Source organism: Sapajus apella, unplaced genomic scaffold (assembly GCF_009761245.1).
Source record: "Sapajus apella isolate SASKATOON/1434 unplaced genomic scaffold, GSC_monkey_1.0 scaffold12, whole genome shotgun sequence".
Lineage (NCBI taxonomy): Eukaryota > Metazoa > Chordata > Mammalia > Primates > Cebidae > Sapajus > Sapajus apella.
The window spans coordinates 4,217,937-4,234,274 of record NW_022436952.1 but is presented as its reverse complement, the minus strand read 5'-3'; the positions used below and the strand labels follow the sequence as shown (position 1 = coordinate 4,234,274).

Genomic DNA, 16,338 nt, shown 5'->3' with positions numbered 1-16,338 from the left:
AAAAAAAAAAAAAAAAAAAAAAAGATGTCAAAACCTTTCCTAGCAAGCAGACTCAGATAAAAACAAAACAAAACAAACAGAAGAAGATGTAAAAACCCAAATATTAGGTTTGTTTTTCTTTTTATTTTATTAATTAAGTTTTTTTAGAGATGGGGGTCTCACTTTGTTACCTAGGCTGGGCTTGAGCTCCTGGGCTGAAATAATCCTCTTACTTCAGCCTCCTTAGTAGCTAAGACAACAGGTGTGTGCCACTGTGTCTGGCCTGTTTGTTTTTTTTATAAGGGAGTAAACACTTCTTTTTACTTGGATATGCTTTATCCAAGTAAGTTGGATTTCCTTTATCAAGTTAGAAATCCAGCTCCTTGATAAAACCAGAGATACCATTAGGATAAAAAGCAGAAGCAGTGCAAACCAACAGAATTCAGTTGGCCAGCTCCTAACATCATACGTTTTATCTAAAACACAAGTTTTCTCTCACGCAAAATGAGGGCAGTTTAGTCATTTCTACTCCATTTTTCCTGAGTTTCATGTTATTTCTGTCATATTTTTGTAATCTTTCTGCTTTAGGCTATTCAAACTACTCAACTTCAACAATTGCTGTCAAACACTAAATCCCATGAGGATTTGTACCTATTCTAAATAAGCAATTGGTACAAGTCACCAAATAAAAATGTCAGACAACCCAAACTGCAGAACCAGGCTGATAGCCAACTCCATGGGACAAAGGACAGCTGCAGAGATGTGACACAAAAAAGTTTCAGGCTGTTTCAACTAAAGAATGAAAAGAAAATAAAACACAATTGAGATATAGAAGAACATCTAGTGGTTCAACCAAGTGCCAGTAGGCATCTACTTCAAATCACTGAATAAAACAAGAAATCCCCAAAGCCAAATGGAAGCATCACAATAAATAATATGAATAGACAAGGATATAAATTGGGGCCTGTGCAAAGAAAATTCTTGTAGTTTTCATTGACTCTTCCCTAGCCACTCCCCAACCTCTTCTACTCTCCGTCTTTGCCTTTTCTATAAATAGTAACTCCATTCTTCATCAATCTGTTAGGAAATCTTGTTGACTCTGCCTTTAAATATATAGAGATTTAGAATACTTCCCACCACCTCTACTACTAACAAGATACAATTTTCTCTTGCTTGAACTATTGCAATGACCTCCTAACTGGACCCCCCAATTTCCAACCTTGCCCCAAATACAATCTCTTCTCAAAAGCAAGTAGACGGATTCTTTCAAATGAGAAGGCCAATGATGTCACCTCTTTATACAAAACCCGCTAAAGATTTTCAGTTTCACTCAGGGTAAAAGCCAAAGCCTTTACAATGGCCTGCAAGGCCTGATAAGATCTGGTTTCCCATTTCCTCTCTGGCTTCAGGTCCCATTACTCACTGTGTTACAGCCACACAGGACTATGTACACTTCTTCAAATTTGTGCCCCAGGACCTTTGCTCTTGCTGTTCCCTAGTTACTTGCCAGGCTCACTCATCCTGTTAAGAAGCCTGTTAAAATGTTACCTCACTGAAGCCTTCCCTGATTCTCACCCTCCTCAGTAACTGCTTCATTTTTCTCAATAGCACTTACCACCCTCTAACCTTCCAACATACAGTCTGCTCATTTACTTTCTTTATAATCTATCTGCCCCCAGCAAAATATAAACTCCACGAGTCTTTTTACTTCCTATCATATCCCACCACCCAGGAGAGCAGATGCTCATTAAATGTGTGTTGTGTGAACTCACCAGTGTCCCCTGGGTCAGTGCTCTGAAGAAATGTACGGCAGCGCTCCTTGTGCTCCTCAAGGGAACTTCTCTGCTTGTAACTCCTTCCACAAAACTCACATTTGTAGGGTTTCTCCACTAGAAGGAGAACATAAGGGGCACTCAGTGACCCTCAGGTGTTCCATACAGGTCAGGTATTGGGGCTCTGTGACAACTGTTCATTAGAAATGAGACTGCTGAGTGAAGCCAGAGTATTTAAATACTTTTGAATCTGTATTTTCAATTTGGTAAGCTTAAATAAGGTCATGGTTTATGATTAATTATTATGTCAGAGTATTCTTCAAAAGGATTGCCTCCTATCACAAATGAAAGAATTTGGATTTAGTGATTACCACTTAGCATAGTGTTTTAGATCCAGGTCAAATCTTATTTCTTTAGGAAAAAGAAAATAGGGCCCTTTTATTCTTTAACGAGGTTAATGTAGTATAAGCAATGAAATAGGAAAGGATTCCTTATTTTGGACATCCATCTGGCTGTAAGTAAAGATTGCTATAGTTTGTGGGAGTTAGCCATTCAGCTAGAAACTGATGGCCTTTTCAGAACATTGACATATTTGAATAAATTTAGCTCGTCCTTGCCAAGTGGCTATAGCAAAGTCTAGGCTATGATAAAAACTGAGCTAATTAATTAAGGAATTTTTTGTTTTTGAGATGGGGTCTCACTCCATCACCCATGCTGGAGTGCAGTGGCACAATCACAGCTTGCTGTAGCCCCAACTTCACAGGCTCAGGTGATTCTCCCACCTTGGACTCCCAAAGTGAGAGGATTACAGGTGTGAGCCATTGCACCTGGCCGGGATATTTTTGAATAATAGAAATAAAAATACTCTGGGTGCAGTGGCTCACACTTGTAATCCCAGCACTTTGGGAAGCCAAGTAGGGCAGATCACCCGAGGTCAGGAGTTCGAGACCAGCCTGCCCAACATGGCGCAACCCTGTCTCTACTGAAAATACAAAAATTAGCTGGGAGTTGTGGTGGGCATCTATAATCCCAGCTACTAGGAAGGCTGAGGCAGGAGAATCACTTGAACCTAGGAGGCAGAGGTTGCAGTGAGCCGAGATCGCGCCACTGGACTCCAGCCTGGGTGACAGAGCAAGACTGTCTCAAAAATAAAAAAGAAATAAAAATGAATTGTAAAAATGACTTCATCTAAATGTCTAAAATGAAGGAAAAGTTTCACCCATACAATTCAGGCAACCGTATTCTGCCAACTTCCCAAATGCTTTATTGCTTGAAATATGTAAGTAATAACTTCAACTATCTGTTCAAGTCTGGTCTTTCTGATTGTTGATAAAATATACTCAATGCATTTGTCAGTTTTATGGGCTAAAATTTTTATTTTTGAACTCCTCTTGTTCTGTTTAAAACAGAGGCTTTGGGATTTAAAGCACTAAAAGATCCTTATGGAATCCTAAATTAAAACAAATGCAGGTTTGCTAGGGCTAAAAATGTTAAGTTTCTGCATAAATTGGGTCCTCTAGAATCTGTCTTTAAAATGCCTGCTATTGTTTCTTACTTGAAAAAGGCAACAGTAGAGAACTATTCTAATTTTTTCGAACCAAACTCATCCTTAATTCATTACTTTGAAAAATGAGCTGTAAAAGAGAGAAACCCTTCATTTGCCAATTATGATCTCTCATGGTGGGTTTTGTTGGGGTTGATTTGCTTAATCCTAGTGGCTGAATTATAACAAGTTTCAGGTTTGGGGCTAGGTTTTAGTCAAAGCAGTACACGTGAACTGACATAAAAACAAACTTTTTTTTCCAATTAAAATTTTGCCAGATAACATCAAGAACATGAGGTCCCAAATTTGAAAATAAACTCAGTCTTATTTTTCTAGGAAGGAAATTCTTAATCTTGAAAAAAGAAAGTATTATCTTGGTCAAAATAAAGAGTAAAAACATCAAGACAGCACATAGCTTTTTATGAATCCTTACTGCTGTTCATCTTTTAGAGATTTAAAATAAGTAGGTTGGCTAGGCATGGCAGCTCATGCCTGTAGTCCCAGCACTTTGGGAGGTCAAAGTGGGAGGATTGTGCGAGCTCAGGAGTTTGAGACCAGCCTGAGCAACATAATGAGACCTCATATCTATTTAAAAAAAAAAAAAAAAAAAAAAAGTGGGCTGATCAAGAGGAAAGTTGGATTTAAGAAATTTATCCCTAATGGCCAAAAAGTAGCCCCCAAACAATGATTTATGTATAGATTAGTTTTTCATAATTTACAAAATTGTACATCATTTGCTTGTCTAGTCTTTTGAATGGAAAGAGTGTGTGTGTGTGTGTGTGTGTGTGTGTGTTAGGAAAATAATCTTTTAATAAAGTTTACCAGAAGAAAATACTGATGGCTATAATTTTCTCACAAAAATTAAAAAGACATTTTTATAGGGTGGGCTCTTCCTATCTGACTGTGGTGTTCTCTAGGGATGCATGGATGGTGAGGAGATGATCATCTCCACGGAGGCAGATGGAGAACAATTAATGCCTTAATGGTAGTGTAATTAGCCCTAGAGGTCTCTGCTGTTGTAACCCTTCAGAACAAGAATGACAGATTGAAACCTTCATACTTAACTCTTTCTAGTTTCCACATGGGCTCTGAGGAATGCAGTTACTAGACATGGAATGCTCATTTCTCTCACTTACCAGAATGTGTCCTAAGATGCCCAGTGAGCGCATCTCTTCTTTGGCATGCATAGTTGCAGAGGTGACACTTAAAAGGTTTTTCCCCTGTGTGCAGTTTAATGTGGCGGAGGAGGTTACCTTTCTGAGTAAAAGATGCCCCACACTGATTACATTGGAATGGGCGTTCACCTTTAAAAAGGACAAAAAAGGAGATTTCTGATCACAGGCAAGTGGAGAAGGATATGCACAGATTAGATGCCTAGGGCAAAAGCTCATCTTTTAAACAGTTACTGTTCACATTGGGATCAGTTGGGAGCTGCATTTCAAGGCAAGCATAAGACTTACTTATGAAATCTCCTCTCTAGAAGAGAAAACGCACCTACCTAGCAAGGCTATTTTAGGTATCATATTGAATCAGAGCAAAGAAACAAGAGTAGCTCTAGAAGTGCTTTCTAGATGTAAGTTTTTTCTTTTTTTCCCCCGCCCCAAGATGGAGTCTTGCTCTGTCGCCCAGTCTGGGGTGCAGTGGCACGATCTTGGCTCACTGCAACCTCCGCCTCCCATATTCAAGCGATTCTCCTGCCTTAGCCTCCCAAGTAGCTAGGATTACAGGTATGCACCACCGTGCCCAGCTGATTTTGTATTCTTAGTAGAGATGGGGTTTCACCATGTTGGCCAGGATAGTCTCAAACTCTTGACCTCATGGTCCACCTGCCTCAGTCTCCCAGAGTGCTGGGATTACAGGTCTGAGCCATGGTGCCTGGCCCTAGATGTAAGTTTTAATATTACTTGGTACTCCTTTTTTTTTTTTTTTGAGACAGGGTCTTCTTGCTCAGGCTAGAGTGCAGTGGTGAAGAGGCTCACTGAAGCCTCAACCTCCTGGGTTCAGGTGAGCCTCTCACCACAGCCTCTAGGATAGCTGAGACTACTAGTGTTTGCCATCATGCCTAGTTAATTTTTTAGTATTCCTTTTGAATATAATCTCCTTTGAAAAAAGAGTCACAAACTAAAGTCCTAACAAGGTGCTGACGGCTAGAAAATCTCCTTTTTAAAGTCTTCATATGAGATGTGGGATGGAATCTACTGGCTCAGGTACGATGCTTGCGTTTGTCTGCATTTCTATAGACCGCCTGTTTATTGTCTGAAGATAAATTCTTTTAAACCGGAAATAAAAACTATATCCTTTCATTTACCAAATTGGAACCCAATACGATAAGAAGATCTGCTCTTATTAAAAATGTTATGCAAAAATATGTGAAAGATGGCTAAGAAGCAAATCACACAATTCAACTCCTACTTAGAAACTGAAGAAAAAGTTTTTGGCTGACCTAGAACACTGTGCTCTCTACAGTCTTTTTTTATCATAGCATTTGCAATATGTTTGCCAAATGCATGGCAAGGCAGGAATAAAAAGCACCGAGTTAATGGCAATGCAGAAAGAGATACATCAGCATTACAGAAAAATCAATGAAAGTAACCAAAAGTTCCAAATTCCACCACTTCATTTCCACAGCCTAATAATGGCTGCATTAGGACAGTTTTCGGAAGAATGCAAAAAGCAGACTATTTACCAGTATGGCTTCGCTTATGAACCATTAAGACATTGAAGCTGATGCAGGATAATCCACATACATCGCAGTTCATCTTTCCACTGGTTGGCCTGCTACTATCGAATGAGACAACATGTCTCTCCAACTTAATGTTTTCATATTCATTATATTCTCTTGAATAGCTATAAGGGATTTCAGGCTCTTCTGCATTTCCCGTGGGCTCTGGCTTTAAAACATTCTCATCTCTTTCACTGTATTCATCTTTCACTTTCATTGAATCATCTGCAGGGAAAAAAATGCAAGAAATGAACAATGACTATACTTGAAGCTATCAAAGCAGCTCATATAGCAGAGACCCACAACTGACAAATACCAAATGAAGCTAACAAAACTCTGTACATCTACAAAACAAGAAAGCACCATTAGCATGAGCACACATTATTTAAATTCAGAACCACAGTCAGAGGAAAACACACATACTTACACACATAAAAACAGATGATAGTGTTTTATGCTATCCAGAAAAATACAGATAATAGATTTTAGCTAAGTCTGCTCAAAGTGGCCATGAAACAAACATTGAGCAACTCTTCTCCAGTACTAGGGGAGAGGACGGGTTCTCAGATCTAGTACTTTTTTTGGTGGCTGCAGTTAAAAAGGCAAAGTGATGTAATTTTAAGTTTCAAGGAGAAAATATTGTTTGAATCCTTCAAATGCATCCAGTGTAAGCCATCAAGATTAAGAGTTGAATAGTTAGTGTAGTTTTTCTAATTTTAAGCCATGCTTTGCCTCTTCCTCTTCCACGTATATGAATTGCTGAAACACATCTTATCTCTGTCTCTCTTGGAGCTGATAAAGGCACAACATTGAATGTAGAGGAAGTTGTCAGTACTAATGAAATAGTGTTGACAAAGACAAAAGGAAAAGTAATTCTTTCATATAACCTAAAGAATCACTTTCATCGACACAGGTAAATGGGGCTCAGTCTAAATAAGGGGAAGGACCCTTAGGTCCCAAGTTAGGGAGGACTAAAGGACGAAAGGATTGTATAATAGGACTGGATAGGAGAGGAGGGACTGGCTCAAGTGAGTTGGCTTACCAATTACTATCTTAAGAGCTGTAATGTAAATAAATGAAATTTAAAAGAAGAGCTGTAATACTCTTAATGAACAGCATAAGAACATATGAAGAACACAGAAAAAATAAGAACATAAGAAACAAAGAAGACAAATTTATGTACTTGCACTGAGACTAACAAAACCTAAAAATTTGCCTGATGTAAGAATAATAAACATTTGTAATGGATTTTTCATGTATAAAATATGCTATATAAATGCTTACTTTTTCGAACATTGGTCCTTGGAAATTGAAAGTTGTACTCCCCATGAGGAATCACACATCAATGGAGTGTAGGGCCAGAAGGGAATTTAAGATCATCTAATCCAACCCCCTTGTTTCTCAGATGAGGAAATCTGGGTGCTGAGGAAATCTGAGACGTTTTCAGTCATTTGTCCAAGGTTACATATCTAGTTACTAGCAGAGGTGTGATTAGAACGCAAAACTTATCCTTGAACTATCAATTACTTGGATTTGACCTCACACACTAGATATATAAGGCCTAAGTGGGTTCTTACCAACTATATTACACACCCTCCCATCAATGGAGTAAATGTTAAAACCCAAAACACTCTGAAAAAAGATATTTTAAAAAACTACATCCCTTCCAAAAAACATCAGTAAGTGTTGCTCCTCTTGCCACATAGGAGGAAGTACAGCTGCAGCTGTGCCTAGCTTGCTACCTTCAACCCAAGTTTCAATTTTCACTTCTATCAAGGTTACCTTTCATCTATATTAACTGTGTTTGCTTAATAGAGCAAGACAGGGCCTAACCACCATCAGAGGAGCCAGTGCTGCCACAGTGTTCCACTGCTTCCTACCACAGTTCATGGTTCACAACTTTTCACTCTTTGACTAGCAAAGATGCAGGGCTGTAGGATAAGTCCAGCATGTTTCAAATTTGCCCACCCCGTGGATCTTGGTTATATAAGAAATGATATCTACTTCCTACTTGGAAAGAGGTTCACTTCCTTCTTTCTCTGGATAGGCCTTCCCTGATTTCAAACGGAATTTGTTTGCTTAAGTGGGTTTGTTTTTTTTTTAAGAGAAGGATGCACCTGAGGCTTGTACCCGCCTCCCTTCCTCCATCACTCCAGCTGTGGGTAATATCCCACCAAAGCTTGAGTGCTCTTCAGTTTGCATGTAGGCGTTTAAAAGAACCTCAACGGAAAATTTCAGCTACTGAAAACCAAAAACAGCAGATAGAAAAGGCCAGCAGAAAAGGATCCTTTCCATTTTGGTTAGAAAATGTGAACATGACCAGACTCAGGCCACTCCATGGTCACTGAACTTTAAAATATATTAAGTTTAATGTGTTGGGTCTTTCTGAAAACAGAGGAAATAAGAGAGCTGCTCCCTTCCCTCAGGATTTTGGCTTTAGTTGGCCTGACCTGGAACTCAATACTACACCATCCTGGCTCAAGAGCAGATCTTAGCTTTAGCCCTTTAAGAGTCAGCTGCAGAGTAAGAAAGACAGTATTTGAGACCCAGGGACATAAGGACAGAGGGACAGGGCATTAGAGAAGTCCCTTGGGCTTACATAGTTGCTGGTTTGCCTTTGGAGTCTTACCACTTTTAGATGAATGACCTGGATGACCTCTCTGCATGTTTACTGGGGATCAGCAATTTATTTTTTTTTTATTTTATTTTTTGAGAACTAGTCTTGCTCTGTTGCCCAGGCTGGAGTGCAGTGGCACGATCAGCTCACTGCAACCTCCGCTTCCCAGGTTCAAATGATTCTCCTGCCTTAGCTTCCCAAGTACCTGGGATTACAGGCACGTGCCACCATGCCCAGCTGATTTTTGTATTTTTTTTAGTAAAGACGGAGTTTCGCCATGTTGGCCAGTCTGATCTTGAACTCCCGACCTCAAGTGATCCACCCGCCTCAGCCTCCCAAAGTTTTGGGACTATACACGTGAGCCACTGTGCCCAACCAGAGTCGAATTTATTCTAACAACAACTCTGTTACCTTCTCAAGGTAAACCATAATAAATTGCTGGCGGGCATGGTGGCTCACACCTGTAATCCCAGCACTTCGGGAGGCCGAGGCAGGTGGATCACTTGAGGTCAGGAGTTCGAGAGCAGCCTGGTCAACATGGCAAAACCCCCATCTCCACTAAAAATACAAAAATTAGCTGGGCATGGTGGCTCCCAGCTACTAGGGAAGCTGAGGCAGGAGAATCACTTGAACCCAGGAGACGGAGGTTGCAGTGACCCAAGATTGCACCACTGCATTCCAGCCTGGGCGACAGAGTGAGACTCCATCTCAAAAACAAAACAAAACAAAACCAATAAATTAGAATCTAAGGTATGAATGATATTCCTGAGAGATACTGGGCTTAGTACTCAGCCTCCAAATACAGTCCACCAAAACAACCAGGAAAGGCACTCGCCTGCTCTAATGAAGAGATTCATTCCATTCCCTGGAAGACTTACTGGAGCAGAGAATAGGGGTGTTCTACTTAGAAAATACTAATGAACATGTCTAAAATCAAGCTTGTCATCTTTGAACCCAAACTTGCTTCTAATTTATGACTTATTTATGTTGACAAATAGCATCTCCCTTCTTCTAGTCTCCAAGTCGTGAAACTGTGGAACCTTTTCTCTTTCAATCTCTAAATCAAGTCGGTCTCCAAGATCTATCAACCCTGTGTCATCTGGCTCTCTAGGGGCTAACTCTTCTTTTCCTTTCCTTTTGCAATTTAGTTTCACCTTTCATTGCATCATACCTAAATTCATCCTCTCTCAACATTCCTTTCCAGACAGATTTAAGACACAGGTAGGAAATGCTTACTGCCTCTATAGCCTCAAAAAGGACTCAGAATTCTCTGTAATCTGGCTTCTGCCTTCACAATTCACTGAATCTGCTCCCTTGAAGATCACCAACAATAACCTCCTGACTCCTAGATTCAATGCCTTTTTATATGCCACTCTTCCCAACTTCTTTATAGTCCTCGACACTACTAACTACTCACCATTCCTAGTTCTTCTGCACTCCTGTCCTCCTTCCTTCCTTCCTTTCTTTCCTTTCTTTCTCTTTCTTTCCCTCTCCTTCCTTCTTTTTTCTTTTCTTTCTTTCGACAGAGTCTCACTCTGTTGCCTAGGCTGAAGTACAGTGGCGTGATCTTGGTTCACTGCAACCTCTGCCTCCCAGGTTCAAGTGATTCTCCCGCCTCAGCCTCCCAAATACCTGGGATCAGAGGCACATGCCACCATACCTCCCTAATTTTTTTGTATGTTTAGTAGAGACAGGGTTTCACCATGTTGGCCAGGCTGGTCTTGAACTCCTGAGCTCAGGTAATCCACGTGGCTTGGCCTCCCATAGTGTTGGGATTACAGGCGTGCACCACTGTGCCCCGCCCCTGCACTCGTATTTCTTCAGTGAAACTGTACCTTCTTTCCTTGCCTTTCTCATTGCTTCCTTCTTGCCCCTCTTCTTCCCTCTGCATCCTAAATACTGTCCTTAACCTTTTTTCTTCCCTCTATACCCCTCTTGTATGTCAATGTCATCAATCCTTAAGGCTTCAACTAATATCTTATATGATTAATCCCCAAATATATAACTCTAGGTGTACATTTTTTAGTCCTCTATTTCCAAAGGCTTCCTAGGCATCTTCCCAGTTACTCAGACTAGAATCCTTACGATCATCTTTCCTTTCTCCTTATTGGGCCCCACATTCAATCATTCAGTGGTTTTATCTCTCTGTCCAATCACTAATTTGTTTCTCCACTCCACTATTTTGCATGCCTATTACCTAATTCTCAGACCCTATGACTTTCCCATGATCTACTTACTGCCGTGGCCCCCACACTGTTCTCCCTGCCCCCTTCTTTCTCCTTTCCAGCTCATCTTGCTCATTGCTACAAGATTGTTCTTCCTAAATTCTAGCTCTGGTCATGTCATAGCCCTGTCAAAATTTTTCAATATTTTCCACTGCCACCAAAATAAAGTCCAAACTCAAAAACAAAGAATTTAAAAGGCCCCAACCTATCTTTGGCATAATTATTTTGACTACTTAGATCTTTAACTAAAGAACTTCTATGTAGTTTTAGTTTTGTCCAAATTTATTTCCACTGCCTAAAAGATCTTTCCCCAATATGGCCACAGGTCCAAGTCCTACACATATTTATTTTAGGGTCAAACTAATATGCTATCTCTCAGCTACTATGCCTTCCTGGATCCCCCAGCTGGAAAATACCCTGCTCCTTCTTTCTGGGTTACTTACAAACTCACCTCCCCTAGTCTCCCCCATAAACATGTAAGCTAGCTGAGGACAGAAGCTATACAGTGTGTGTATGTGTGTGTGTGTGTTTAACTCAGAATTCCCTTTGACACTGCTTAACCTGTATCTGTAAGACCAGAGGTTATATGGTTTTAAAATAGAAATTTTGGGGTTCCTACCATAGATTACTAATCTGGGGGTAGAGACTGGAAATAGGTATTTGAAAACATGCTCTCCAGATAAACCTTATGCACAATGGAGTCTGAGAGCCACTGCCTGGAGTTTGAAACAATGCCCTACATAAAGTAGACATTCAATAAATTTCTGGTATATGAGTATATCATTGCATTCGCCTCCTAACTGGCCCACAGTACATGTGACTTCTGTTATATTGCATCCTATTGCCAGAATAATCATGCCGTAGCAATGAAGCTCTTGTTAAAAAACTTTCAGTGATTTCATTTGCTTATAGGATAAAGTCCAAACTCCTTAATGAGGCATTCAAGCACCTGTCCAGAACTTACCCCAGGACTACTTAATCATCTAATTTCTCAGCCTTCTTGAGTCACCTTTCTCTCTATACTAGAACTTTACTATTCAAAGTGAGGTCCTTGGATAAGCAGTTCTGCAATCCCCTAGGAGCTTGTTAGAAATACAGGTGCTCTGGCTGGGCACAGTGGCTCACGCCTGTAATCCCAGCACTCTGGGAAGCCGAAGCAGGCAGATCACAAGGTCAGGAGATCGAGACTATCCTGGCCAACATGGTGAAACCCCATCTCTACTAAAATACAAAAAACTAACTGAGTGTGGTGGTGCACAACTGTAGTCCCAGCTACTCAGGTGGCTGAGGCAGGGGATTCACTTGAACCCAGGAGGCAGAGGTTGCAGTGAGCCGAGAATGTGCCGCTGCACTCCAGCCTGGCTACAGAGCAAGACTCCGTCTCAAAAAAAAAAAAAGAAATGCAGGTGCTCAGGCCTCAACCTAGACCTACTGGACCAGAATTTGCATTTTAACAAGATCCTCAAGATTCTTATGCACATTAAAGTTTGAGAATCACAGTTCTCCAAGCCTCTTCTCCAGCCTCTCCTACACCTAAAATATCCTACCATTTCAATAGTGTTTTCAAACTTCCACATGTAGTTTAAATGCCACTTCTTCCATGCAGTCTTCCTTGATACCCTTAATTAGAAAAAAAATTATGTTTCTTTGTTCTCATACACCTGTCTTATTCTTCTTTATATTTTTAGTCTTTTATAAAGTGAATAAACCTTTTATAGTATGAATAATCTCACATTTGGTTTGTTTGTTCCTTCTTTCTTTCTTTCTTTCTTTTTCTGTCCTTCTTTTTCTTTTCTTTTTCTTCTTTTGACAGAGTCTCACTCTGTTGCCTAGGCTGGAGTGCAGTGGTGCAATCTTGGTTCACTGCAACCTCTGCCTCCCAGGTTCAATTCTAATCTTTTTATAATATATATCACGTTTCTTAGACATACATCTTAAGTTGACACTTAGAAGACTATCAAGAAGCCTCATAGACACTGGTAAAAGTTTATTTCTTAAGTCAAGTGGTGGGCGTATGGATGTTTTCTTATTATTCTTTAAGCTATAACTGTAATTATACTTGCCTTTTTGTACATATGATCTATTTCATAATAAAAAAAAGTTAAAGGCTTCCTGAATACATTTTTTATAACTGAACTTGTGGAGAAAAGAACTCTACCAAACCACAAATTGCTGATAAAGGTAATTGCTATACATTCCCAGAGGTGGGGAAAAGATGTCTAAATTGAATCTAACCCATAGGAAATTAGATTAAACTAAACTTCTTTCTAAAGGAGTTACTCTAGGGTACAGTTGTTCCCATCTTTGTCTATGTTTTGGAGGCCTCTTAGGAAGATGACACACACGAACACACACACACCCCAGAGAGAATTTTGTAGGCTGAAGAGAACAAAGGTTTGGCTCACTGAGGCTGATGCACATGGTTTCATTTCCTGGGGTGATGGTTATCACATGAAAGGCCTGCACTCCAAAGTAGACATTTTTGGTTTCACCTGAGACACTCAAAAACAATGGGTCCTGGAAAGGATCCAACATCTAAATCCTTCAGGGGCAATAGCAGTCTCAGCCAACTGTGCCTCAGTTTGTTTTTACGGGCACATAAAATGCTCAGTTGGAGAGAAGAACCTATCAAAGATGGCAAACAGAACAGGCAACTTGGGTATCTTGGAGAGCATGTTGTTACTAGGAATTTCCCAGTGTAAAAAAGGGGTTCTAAATTTCCACCTTAAACTATGAGATCCGACAATCCAACTCCAAGAAGGACAAAGTTGAAAGTAATATCTTCAGGTTTGCTAGAGACATTATGAGAAGGGACGAAACAAGATAGAGGATGTTAGGGAAGGCGCGGAAGGGTGATGTCATTTAAGTGTTTTACAAGGATCGGGGGTCATAACCATGAAATCCTCAGCACATGCAAAAGTCAACTGGATAACAAAGAAGCTTAATCATCTTAATGTGGCATTTTAATGATGCCACTGATTTGCTATGCCAATTCAGAGATAATGAGGCCCTAATGCTACAGATGTTCAGCCAGGCTAAAAGAAAGGTGGGGGATGGGCTTTTCTAGCATGCCATTTTCTAACTATCCAATTAAACAAATTGTGAAAGCATCTAAATAGTTTACCGGGTTTTGACAGCTGTTAATAGGATTTAGAAGCTTGAAGCACTAAAGAGCAAAATGGGAGATATATGTACTGTAGGTATTCCATCTACAAAGTTTGTTACTGTCACCCAATCTAGCGCAAACAGATTAACTAGAACAGTTTTCCTTATAAAATTAATATCTATACTTCTTTCCCACAATGACCTCTTTGTATTAGGAACAAGAACAGTGAAACGATGGGTCATTTTTGTTTTCTAATTTACATTTTTGTATGTAAAGTAATGAGAGAGAGAAACCGATGATATTTTGAGAACTAAAGAGTAAGGAAAGTTTTAATATTTGCTAACCAGTAAAATTATAAAGCTTCAATGCAAACTAAACTTTTGGTCATCGGTTTATAAAATCCATTATGTTTTCTTTTTTATCTTTTAAAATTGAAAATAATGAACATCTGTTAATTTTGAAAATGCCTATTTTTAAATTAGGAAAAAAGTGAAAAAGGTGAACCAGGCTAACAAGAGACGAAATACTGACATCTCAATACAGGTTTGGATAAAATTCTATAGGTTTAAGTTCTCACTGAAATATATTTTTGGCCAGGTGTGATAGCTCACATCTGTAACTCCAGCATTTCAAGAGGCAGAGGAGGGGGAATTGCTTGAGCCTAGGAGTTTGAGAACAGCCTAGGCAACAAAGTAAGACCCTGTCTCTACAAAAAATCAAAAAGTTAGCCAGGTGTGGTCACGTGTGCTTGTTGTCCCAGCTACACAGGAGGCTAAGGCAGGAGACTCCCTTGAACCCAGGAGGTCAAGTCTGCAGTAAGCTATGTTCATGCAACTGCAGTCCAGCCTGGAGTGAGACTCCCCGTCTCAAAAAAAAAAAAAAAAAAAAAATTAAAGTCATTGGACTTTAAAATTTGCCCTTAGAGAATCTAAACTATGGGAGGCCAAGGCAGTCAGATCGCTTGCGCTTAGGAGTTCGAGACCAGCTTGGGCAACATGGCAAAACCTTATCTCTACAAGAAACACAAAAAAAATTAGCCAAGAATGGTCGCACATGCCTGTGGTCCTCAAGAGGCTGAGGTGGGAGGATCACCTGAGCCTGGGGAGGTCCAGGCCGCAGTGAGCTGTGATCATGCCACTGCACTCCAGCCAGCCTGGGTGACAGAGTGACACCCATCTCAAAAAAAAAAAAAAATCTAAACTGGCTATCAGTAAATCACATCACTTCAAACACAAGATATTAGCATACAAAAAGTTTCCGTTTCAAAGGAACCACCCTCAATTTTACTAATAACATTAATCTTTGCCTTATCTATCAAACAGCTCATTCATGGGCATAATAATAATATTTAAAAAATAATAATTTCAGTGCAATTCTTTACTTCCCCATTAGAACAACAGGAGATTTACTACTTTTACAACAGAAAGACACTACACATCAGCAGTAGGTAAGGTTCCAGCTTCTCAGCTGGGCTAAGCTCTTCAAATGTCATGGGGCCAGGTATAATTCTTTATCCAGAATTGTGAGGACTGAAGGCCATGAAGTATGAAAGGTCTTTCTAAACTATAAAGAGTCTACAAATATATTATTTCATTTCTGCCCCTTATAACAATTACTTTTTCTATTATTTTCATCTACATATTAAACTCTTTTGTATTTATATTTTTGAGAAATAAGTTCTACCTATCAAAAAATAATGGATAAAAATACATTTTTTAAAGAGGTTGAAGTTTTGGATTTGCCTAAACAAAACATAGACTAAAGTATGCATCTGGTAGGAACTTCATTTATAAATCCAAAGGAAAAAAACTTCCTTTTCATTAAAAATTCCCTTGCATAGAATATTCACTCTTAAAAAAAAAAAAAAAAAAAAGCAGTGAAAAAGTTTAAAGGATGTTAAGATACAATTCTTAGTAGAATTTAAAAACTGTCACCCAAATACAATTAAATTGGCTAAAAAAACTTTCTGTCACAATACCAAACTCAGGGTCACAGGTAAAGGAAGGAATGAAAATGTCTTCTATATCTAGAGCATAAGTAGTTCTTGGTGTATACAGCATGTTTTGTGTTATATCACAGTTAGTGTATTTATTTCCCATATAGACTAGGAATATTTTCAAGGTGAGGAGCAGGTTTAAATAATATTTGTGTCGCCAGAACCTGACAAGGGCGGAGTTACTTTAGAAATTGAATGAATGGGCTGGGTGTGGTGGCTCATGCCTGTGATCCCAGCACTCCAGCACTTTGGGAGGCCAAGGTAGGCAGATCACTTGAGGCCAGGAGTTCAAGACCAGGCTGGCCAACATGGTGAAACTCCATCTCTACTAAAAATAGAAAACATTAGCTGGATGTGGTGGCACGTGCCTATAGTCCC

At 39.6% G+C, this 16,338-nt stretch overlaps 1 protein-coding gene and 1 long non-coding RNA gene across 4 annotated transcripts in view; both read right to left on the bottom strand.

Moving 5' to 3' along the window:
• The window catches only part of LOC116552886, a 2,336-nt gene extending 591 nt beyond the window's left edge, over positions 1–1,745 (bottom strand). The window contains exon 1 of the long non-coding RNA XR_004269539.1: positions 35–1,745. This is a non-coding gene — a long non-coding RNA (uncharacterized LOC116552886). The remainder of the gene's footprint in view (positions 1–34) is intronic.
• Positions 1–16,338, bottom strand: part of IKZF3 (IKAROS family zinc finger 3) — a 96,437-nt gene that overhangs the window by 27,088 nt on the left and 53,011 nt on the right. Inside the window, exons 2-6 of one of the 3 annotated variants that reach the window (XM_032279807.1) lie at positions 11,242–11,250; positions 10,294–10,297; positions 5,981–6,241; positions 4,431–4,598; positions 1,752–1,868 (exon numbers count right to left, since the gene is read on the bottom strand). In XM_032279807.1, coding sequence (XP_032135698.1) covers positions 1,752–1,868; positions 4,431–4,598; positions 5,981–6,233 — 538 coding nt within the window. In that variant the 5' untranslated portion in view covers positions 6,234–6,241; positions 10,294–10,297; positions 11,242–11,250. The remainder of the gene's footprint in view (positions 1–1,751; positions 1,869–4,430; positions 4,599–5,980; positions 6,242–10,293; positions 10,298–11,241; positions 11,251–16,338) is intronic. The other 2 variants (XM_032279805.1, XM_032279806.1) reach the window with 2 other exon arrangements.